The 10,300-nt window shown below is 37.6% G+C and overlaps 1 protein-coding gene across 1 annotated transcript in view; it reads left to right on the plus strand.

Moving 5' to 3' along the window:
• Positions 1-10,300, plus strand: part of exoc6 (exocyst complex component 6) — a 74,418-nt gene that overhangs the window by 33,565 nt on the left and 30,553 nt on the right. Inside the window, exons 6-8 of the mRNA XM_048608831.1 lie at positions 2,994-3,198; positions 5,174-5,326; positions 5,878-5,946. Of these exons, the coding sequence (XP_048464788.1) occupies positions 2,994-3,198; positions 5,174-5,326; positions 5,878-5,946 (427 nt within the window). The remainder of the gene's footprint in view (positions 1-2,993; positions 3,199-5,173; positions 5,327-5,877; positions 5,947-10,300) is intronic.

Raw genomic sequence — 10,300 nt, forward strand, 5'->3', positions numbered from 1 at the left:
GAAGAAGGGTCCAGACCCGAAACGTCGGCTTTCCTGCTCCTCTGATGGTGCTCGGCCTGCTGTGTTCATCCAGCTCTACACCTTGTTATCTCAGATTCTCCAGCATCTGCAGTTCCTACTATCTGTAGTCAGAAACCAGTTTGTTCTGAGTAAATGTGAATTACTTGCCCATTATCACTGACTTGGCCAAAATCCTTTCAAATATAGGGAGAAAGTGGTGCACGCTGATGTTGCGGAACTATTTATCCAGAGGCCCAGATTAATGGTCTAGGGTTGTGGGTTCAAGTCCCAGCATGACAGTTGGTGAAATTAATTCAATTAATAATGCCATGAAAGTACCACTTATTTGTCATAAATACACACCTGGTTCATTAATTTCATTTTACAACATGAAATTTGCCATTCTTGTCTGGTAATGTGGTTGATTTTTATTTAACTGCCCTCTATGGTTTAACAGACCATTTGGTTCGAGGGGAAATTGAAGGTGGTCAGTAATGGCCACGTTCCATGAAAGATTAAAGGAAAACAATGACTACCTTCCTTTCCTCGACCGTTTGAGTGGACTAATAGGATGTTAATTGGTCAGAACAGATTTTGACCTATTGACAGTTCATGCTGACAGACTTCCATATTGTTAGATGCTGGTGTTGTAACTACTGGGACAGCTTGGTGAGGAGCGCATACGTCATTGTACTACAGATGTGATGTTGGTAGAGTGCTTAGCCTTTTCACTACCTATTTGACAATAAATCAAATTTAAAAAGCCTTTTTGCTGTGTTTAATGTAACAATGGACAAGCTGCATTTTAGAAAATAGATTATGATGCTCAGGATGGTTATTTGCCTTGTATCACTTGGTTTTCAAATTACTACACTTCACTACTCTTTGCAGACAAAGTAATTATCACCTAATTTGTTTGCCGTATCTAAGGATCATATTGAAAGGCAAATGTTTTTAATTTTTTTCTGCATCAAAATTCAATATGCAAATCAATCTTCTATTATTCGCGTAACTTTCATACTTGATCGTTCCTGGGACAGGATTATGATCAATGGTATTGTTTTTTTTTTAGAAAAAAGATCTAGACCAGCAGAAGCTGTAATGCACTTTTGTTCAATGTACAATTAGTAACGAAATCTGTAGGTAATACATAAACTTGTCTATCATCAAAATCAACTCTGACAGAAGGATTTGCTAGTATTGGTTAAGGGAGTCACTTAGGATACAATGTATAAAAAATTCATAACTGGTGCCACTGAGCTAGTTGGCTAACACTTTTTTCCATGGGGTTTTCAAAAGGGGATATTTTTGACAAGCAATACCAATGGTATACCACTTCAAGTTTAGTTAACAGCAAGGCACATTGTTTTCCAATTTTGTTTTGGGTTTGTTAAATCCCTTTTTTCCCGAGTCTGTCTTGTCTAACTTTTTTTTATTTCAATGAGATTTTCACTACTTAAACTGAAGAACAATACACAGTTGCAATGACAAATTGGTTTGGCTATTGGGTAAAATTTGCACTCAAATCATTTGGGTTTTGAGTATCAATGTAAGACATTTTACAGCTTTGTACATTTTATGATTTTACCACCACCAAAAGTGTTTGGCAATATTTTTATGTAGTCTATTGTTACGGTATTGTGAGCTGAGTACCTCATCTTAAGTTGTGTATAACACATTTTAAATCTTGACATGCAGTTGATGTGAAACTGAGGTTTTTTAAGTTTATGGGAACAAATGTTGAAAGGCCAAGATCTTTATTTACAGATAAATATAATTAGAGAAGTTGCAGAATGTATTTGAAAGATTGAGTATTGATCTCAAATCCAAGGTTTTCCAGATGACCTAACAGTGCGAAGATAAGATAATCCATATAATTTGAATAAAATGGGTTATATGAATTCAGTGCTATCGTAAATATAGCTTCTTCATGGGGTGCATTTTTTCTGTTGCTCTTTTCAATATGTCATGATGGCATAACCTAACAAATGTGCTATTCTGTGTTGCGCCAGATTCAGTGTCATTAGGGATGAAAGTTCTTCTTTTGAGCTTGAAGCCTCAGTTTATGATTATATCATATGAGCCGCTATGATTATAAGTGAGTCCAAGTTGTTCAAATGTGCTGTTAATACAGCTTTGCTGGATAGTCTGATTGGGGTGCATTTTTACTTGCATAAGATGAATCCTTTTTTTTGGCATTGAAAATGAGAAATTCATCAACCTGTTTTTGCCTTGGGTTTTTTAAAAATCCTTTTCTAGTTACTTTCTAATTTAAAGACGACTGCACACTCAAATGCTTAGTCTAGTTAAGCAGGATAACAGGAATTCAGACAATAATTGAGACAATTTTGAACTTTTTATCAATACTATATCTTTTTCATGTGTTTTTTTTAAAGGATTTAGAACTTTTTTTTAATTAGAACGTCAAGTTGTGATAGCTGGAATGTTCCAGTGGCACTTAATATTTTACCAATTTTTATGTCACGGTCATGGCCGTTTTTACAGCTGAATGGCTTGATATCTTTGCTAGGATTTCTCACTCAAGACAGCAAAAGTGAAGAGAACTTGCTAATTTTTAAGAAATTCTTTTGTTGCAAACGAAAGCATGAGTTCTCGAATATTATGTATTGATTTTTATGGTGAAATGAACTGAAACAAGTAGGCAGTTCAGACACTTTTTTTTTGAAGAAGATAGTTTGGGATAAGGAACAAAACATTTAAAGAATTTCAAAACAAATGGTCAAGCTCCATCAGATGAGAAAAATCATGGTTACTGATCTTCAAATGATATCTATCCTGCCTGAAAGAGGATGGCTGTAGGGGGAAAATAGGGAGGTTGATACCGAAATACTTAGGAACACTATGTAGGGCCTGAGATATTGTTTTCTAATTGTTTTAATTTTGATTTTTATTTATGATTCATAGTGGATTTTTAAAAATAATTCTATTTTGGAGTAACGAATGTGATTTGATGCATATTTCTTTTCCCCCAGATATTATTCTGCTTTGAAAACTATGGAACTTCTAGAAAATACCTATCTTCCGCAGGTTTATCAATATCGCTTCTGTCAGATCATGACTGAAAATATTCCCCGGCTGCGAGAAGAAATCAAGGAAATTTCCATGTCAGATTTGAAAGATTTCTTAGAAAGTATTCGGAAACATTCTGATAAAATAGGAGAGATGGCCATGAAACAAGTGAGGAAAAAAATTAGTTTATTTCTAAAGTGATTTTTTTTTTGTAATTTTTAGAAAAGCGTAACATCTAATTTTCTGTTCATTGTAATTGTGTAACGTGGCTTGTATAAGCTCGCTTACTAAAATTCAGACTAAGCAATTCCATGGTTAAATGTAATTATTGGAGACAAGTTTTTGTTCCCTGATCTTTGTTCTTCAGCTGCCTAGCTGAAGCTAGGTCCCAGTAGTTCTTTTAGATGCTTCTTGCATGTGATTTATGCAGTTTTGGTTTCCTGGGGGGGGACAGACGGGCATGTATGAGTAAGCAGTGAGAACAGGATCTTTCTTTGATCTGACACTTTGCTGATATGCATTAGCCAGGTTTTCACAATATTCAGCTGGATGACCCTCAAAGAATAGTGACACATGCAACTGAATCTTGGTGACCAGTTTAATGGAACTGGATTTGGGACAATGACTTTGACTTTGAGTTCAGATCACAGTTTTCTATCTAAATTTAGAGGGGTTTTGGCATTTTGTACACTAACCTGTTTTCTGCTATATTTTATATGTATACAGCAACTTCTTTTTTGTTTTTGTTTAAAAATTTCTTTAATCAAATTCCTTTTCAAATGAAGGAAACCATGGCACCTAACTGAGGAATTTTTTGGTTGTCATTTAAATCGCTTTTTAAAAAAGTGAGCGTTGATGATAATTCTCCAGGTAGATGAGTTGAGGAGAAAAATTTTTTCAGTGGAGAGTGCTTCTGTGCTTTAATGAAACTGTGTGCATCTCACATATGATTTTCAGTCTGTATGTAGGTTCTCAGTCCTAGTAAGTTAGATTCTTCCTCTTGGTAGCGGGTTACTGAAGAGTACCACAAAAAGTCAGAGGCATTTGTAGATGGATTATCATTCAAGAGCAAATGAATGCCCAAGTGTTGGAATACAGTTGAGAAAATTAATACTCAGTCATGAGGTACTAGATTTTTGATTCCGTCACACGACACCAGGTTATAGTCCAACAGGTTTATTTGAAATCACCAGCTTTTGGAGTGCTTCACCTGACAAAGGAGCAGTGCCCCAAAAGCTTGTGATTCCAAATAAACCTGTTGGACTATAACCTGGTGTCATGTGACTTCTAACTTTGTCCACCCCAATCCAATACGGGCGACACGGTGGCACAGTGGTTAGCACTGCTGCCTCACAGCGCCAGGGACGTGGGTTCGATTCCAGCCTCAGGCGACTGCTGTGTGGAGTTTGCACATTCTCCCCGTGTCTGCGTGGGTTTTCTCCGGGTGCTCCGGTTTCCTCCCACAGTCCAAAGATGTGCAGGTTAGGCGGATTGGCCATGCTAAATTGCCCGTAGTGTTCAGGGAGGTGGTGGGTCATGGGGGGATGGATCTGGGTGGGATGCTCTGAAGTTCGGTGTGGACTTGTTGGGCCGAAGGGCCTGTTTCCACACTGTAGGGATTCTAACACCAGCAACTCATCAACCTAGATTTTTGAGTTGCATTTTAGCAGTGGTTTGACATACACGTTTGTGGTGTATGTTCTTCTTGATAAGTCAGTTAAATGGTTTTTTAAATTGACTTGTCAAAGAGTCATTTGGCTGCATTAGATGCTGATTTCCTGTTTTTGAGGAAGAGCTAAGACTTTAAAACAGTTATCTCGGACAGGATGTTACTTCTAATTTTCCCGATGTAATATTCATTTGAAATGTTTTAAGACTCTCTCTCTCTTGTTTTATCTTGGCAGATGACAAGTGACATGTTTATCTAGTCTGCTACAACTGATACTAAGTTAATTCTTGTGAAAGTTAGATTGAGATGATGAATTTCAAGTGTGGGTAACTTATAATCTGTAATGCAGCATGGTGTCAGATCAATAAAACTTTGGAGTGTCTTATTTAAATGTTTAACTGTGTGAATGAAGCAGTTCCTCAAAGCACATATGTTTGGAATCTTTCAAATTGGCTTTGTATTGATGATCCACAGTCTCAACAACAGAGAATTTTTAATAGTGTTGTGAAGAAGCAAACTAATACCAGCCATGAAAGGAAGTTATACATTGCCAATGGTATGGTTCCTGACCACATGGATGAAACCACGTTAGAACAGTTCCAGGATGAAGAAGAATATGAAGAGGAGGTAATTTTAAGAATTGTTCCTTATTTAGACTGTAAATGTAGGGGCTAATTTGTGATGAAGTATATTTTGTGATCTAAAAATGCAGTTTTTAACTAACTGGTTCACCTTTTTTCAATTTACTTTCTATTCTGTACAAAGGTAAATATTTTTAAAGGTATAGGATGCTTGGTGTAAGAATTTGTGATTGGCTATTCTCTTCCCAGTGAGTTCTATGGGCAGCCAGAGTTGTAGGTTGATCTTAACACTTTAAATGCTTATCTAAGATCAAACATATGTGGTGATTTAAGTGGTACTTTTGCATAAAGTAAAGTTTAATTCTGTGATGGGAGCATGAGACTCCTACTGTTCCCATAAGGAGCTGACTACTGATCTTCCTGGGCATCTTGATTGGACAACTGTGCTAATCTCAAGAATGTGATCTAAAGTGTGTTGAACATTTTCATTGTTAAAAGTTAATTTAAAGTCAAAAATTTAATTTTCTATTTGCAAAATAACTGTTTGTACTAGTGCAGTTGGATATTTGGTTTAAAGCTTTGGTTCGTACTCAACAGGTTCTTACTGCCCAGGATCTGGTGGATTTTTCTCCTGTTTACAGATGCCTGCATATATACACCATTTTGGTAAGTTTTTTTTTTTTCCAAATTTGAATATTTATGTTCAAACATGATTGATTTATTTATTTGTACATTGTACAGAAAGGGTATTGGCTATTGTTATTTGTCTTAGTCGAGGTTAAGTACATTAACAGTGGAGGGCATTAATTGGATACTTGGGAACATAGAAAGATACACTGACACGAGTGTGCAGTCAGGAGATAAACAATTATGCTTCAGTCTGAATAAATCCAACTCCAAATGTCACAAATCTGATCCTGTACTGAAATCTGGCTTGATGGATTTTGGATTTTGTTTTGGTTTCAATGAGATGGCCTCTCATTGAAACATAAGGATGTAATATCGCACATTTAGTCTTTATGATGAAATGGTAGTTTTTTTAAGCAAAAAAAAAATTGAACCAGCCAGACTCTTTTATAAGACAAATGTGAAGATTTTGAAACATGCAGTAATATGTAATCCCATAAAGCCCAAAAAACTTCTTTACAGATCCCAAAAATACCCCATACAGTAGCCAAAAGCACCTATTGTATAATCTTTCTCCAACTACCTCCTAAGTTTAATTTAATTGTTATTTTAATTCTGTCTAGGAAATACAATAGCTGCATCCTGGAGCTGATATACACCTTAGTTTAAATGTTCCTAGTTTCAAATACTACTTCAGGGTTTTATCAAAATACTTCTGGTCTGAGACAATTACAAAATTCCCTTGCTGCATCTTCCTTTCTTAGGGCATGCTTTATGTATCAATTTTCATCCAAGAATTTTGACAGGAGTGCCTCAAAATTAAACGTCTTTCCAAAAAAACTTTTTTTTTTTAAAACTTTCAAGTTATGGGTGTTTTCCGAAATTTCTAATAGAAACATTGATACATAATTGTATTACCTTGGTCATTAGTCATTTCTTCTAACATACACAAAAATCCATTTGGTCTGAAAGCTACTTCTGTATCAAATTGGTTTAAAATATACCACCATGTGTACAGAAATATTTGCAAGTTAACCGTTAAGTCCTCCAGATGCACAGAAAAATCCACTTGTCTAATTCAAATGTCCAAATGTAATTCATGCACACGCGCGCGAACCATCAAGCAGGGACGCAGTAGTCCATTGGCATCCAATCCTTGGAACCATGAAGGTGCGAGGGACCCTGTTATACAAGTGAGCACTAGGTCTGGTTTGGTTTTTTAACAACAGGACTATATCACTTGGGTTTCCCAAATATGAGACATAAGCTAGATGGACAATTCATAAACGCAGAGAAGAGGAAAACTGCATTCAGCTTCAGTAATGAGTAAGGTTTTAAAATACTAAAAATTAAAGCAGGAAGATTGAGTAATAGGAGCACCCAAGCTATCTCTATAACTATGTGCAGCCAGTTTTGTGGTGGATTTTTTCCCCCAATTGACTTTGTTTTAAATTCCTTAATGTTTGTGTATCAAGTGTACTCCTTTATCTCAGTTAAGAGGCTCCTATTTGAAATATGTCCCTGTCTTGATATAAAAATATTTTGCATTTGCTATCACTTTACCGTAAACCCTTACTTCCTGTTGTCACACTTTGCCTAAATCTTGTCAGTTTCTGTTATAAGAACATAAGTAGGAGGAGCAGGAGTAGGCCATCTGGCCCCTTGAGCCTGCGCCGCCATTTAATAAGATCGTGGCTGATCTTTGAGACTCAGCTCCACTTACCTGCCCACTCACCATAACTGTTAATTCCTTTACTGTTCAAAAATTTATCTGGCCTTGCTTTAAAAACATTCAGTGAGGTAGCTTCAACCGCTTCACTGGGCAGGGAATTCCACAGATTCACAACCCTTTGGGTGAAGAACTTCCTCCTGACCTCAGTCCTACATCTGCTTCCCTTTATTTTGAGGCAATGCCCTCTAGTCCTAGTTTCACCTGCTAGCAGAAACAACCTCCCTGCCTCCACCTTATCTATTCTTTATTATAAAATCATTTATACTTGAATACATTAAACATCCTAGAAAATCATGGTCTCAAGCCACTCCTGTGTCTGATTTTTTTTTTTATATATTAATAATTTTCCCCCAGTGTCCAAAAAGCTATTTGCCCAGTCTTGAGTATACAGTTCAGAAGCAAGACCGTTGACCTGGAACTTTAACTCGAGATCCCCATACGTGCTACTTGACCTCCTGAGTTTTCCCAGCATCTCTTATTCATTCTTGTGCTCCTGAACTAGCTATGTCCCTAGCCAGGTCGAGCCAGAACAATTACAACACCTAGAACAATGAAGAAAATTCGCCACATTTATCTTGTCTGTATACAGGACATATCTAATCTGGCAAATTGCCACCCACAGTATATGCTCAGTAACAAAATGATGGAAGGTGATCTTAGTATTAGACATCAGCACTTACTCAGGAATACCCTGTTTACTGATCTCTGTTTTGTTTCAACCAAGCCTATTTGATTCCAGACCACATTACAGCTTTGGTCCAAATATGGGTAAAATAGCTGAATTCCAGAGGTGAGGGTAGAATCACTGGCCTTGGTGTCAAGGCTGTGTTTGACAGAATGTGGCCTCAAGGAGTCCTAGTCAATTGAAATCTGTAATAATTGGAGGTGCTTCTTGAGCAGCTGGTGCCATTCTGACCATAAAGGAAGGTGTCTGTGGTTGTAGGAGGTCAAACATCTCCATCTCAGCAAGAGTTCTCGGACAGTCCTGAAGGCCCGACAATCTTCAGTTACTCCATCAATGACTGAAGTGGAGATGTTTGCACAATGTTTGACCTAACTCGGTGTTGGAAACAGTTTGCGGCTGCACAACATTCCTTTGGGCTGATAAGTGCGAGTAATATCTGCCATATGGAGATGGTCTGGCTCTAACAAAAGCGCATCTAATCATCTGTTTGTTATTCAGAGGCATTAGCATCATTGAATTCCCCCATGTCAACATGCTGGGAGTTACCATTGGCCATAAATTTAATTGGACCAAATACAAACTGTTAACTACACTAGCAGGTAAGAGGCTGGGAAATCTGCTTATTGCACCAGTCCACCATCTATATGGCTCAAGTGTGGAGTGTGATGGAATTCACCCTTGTTCCCTGGATCACTACAGCTCCAACAGTACCCCAGGCTTGACAAAGCAGCCTGTTTGATTCTCACACCATCCTTTTTTTAAAAAAGCATTTTGCATCCTTGCACCATATGCACATTGGCAGCAGCCAGTACCATCCTGTACTGCTAAAGATTGACACATTCCCTGGACCTGAAATCTTCTTCCTAGCTTATTACAAGAAGTTGTTACAATAGAGTACATTGTGTAATATTCTAAGATTTTCTAGGTTCTTCTGGAAATGAGCCAATTCAAAACTACAAATGCACTTTCTCAAGAAAGAAGAGATGGCAAGCAGGAGTTCAGAGGTCAGATCAACTAACATCAGTCATTAGGAAAATTGGTGGAGTCCACTAAGAATGAAGAACATGACCTTTTTAGGAAATCATCCAATCTTAGCCCGCATGCTTTTATTATGGAGACTCCAATCACAACTGCGTCTCAAACTGTACACCCATGTGCCATCACCTCTCATTATTCTCTCATATATGACAGATATACTGCTCATACTTATCAGCCCAAATGATATATTCATGGGTGGTGATAATGGTGTCTGTGGCATTTTCTATAACATATTTCCTATCACTGTTGTGCTGTTGCTTGACTAGTCTGTTGAACAGCATTCCCAATTTTAGTACAAAACCCAGATGTTAATCAAGAGTTTGTAAGGTCGACAGGACTGTGTCCATCTTAATCAGTACTGGGTTGTCCATTTGATCTCGTTCCTTTTTGACTGGAATATGTACCAATTAAATGCAGCTGAGTAGTTTGCTAGGCCATTTCTGGAGAAGTTAAGGCAGCACATTGCTGTGGATCTGGAGTCACAGATGATTGACCAGGTGAGGAAAGCAGATTTCCTTTGCTAAAGAACATGAATGAACCAGATGAGTTTTTATGACTATTGAAAATGGTTTCATGGTCACTGTGACTCTCCTCTTTAATTCTAGTGTTGTTTTGTTCACTGAATTCAAATGTTTCCCTCTGCCATGATGGAATTCATCTCATGATCATTAGCCAAGAGCATCAACTGGGGTCTGTGGATTACTAGTCCATTGACAATACCGCAATGTCAAACCCCCCCACATGCCCCAGGCTTGTGGTCAGTGTTCCTTTTTTTAATTTCATTTCAGCTGTGTGGGCCTCTCTCTAATCAGAAGTTGATGCCTTGATCGGCATCAGCGCACACATCTCTAAGTGGGATGTTGAACTGTAGCTTAGAGGGAATGCTGCTTATGGTGAGGGAGTTTCACAATACGGTATTGTCAATGGACTAGTAACCC

Source organism: Rhincodon typus, chromosome 20, assembly GCF_021869965.1.
Source record: "Rhincodon typus isolate 14 chromosome 20, sRhiTyp1.1, whole genome shotgun sequence".
NCBI classification, from domain to species: Eukaryota; Metazoa; Chordata; class Chondrichthyes; order Orectolobiformes; family Rhincodontidae; genus Rhincodon; species Rhincodon typus.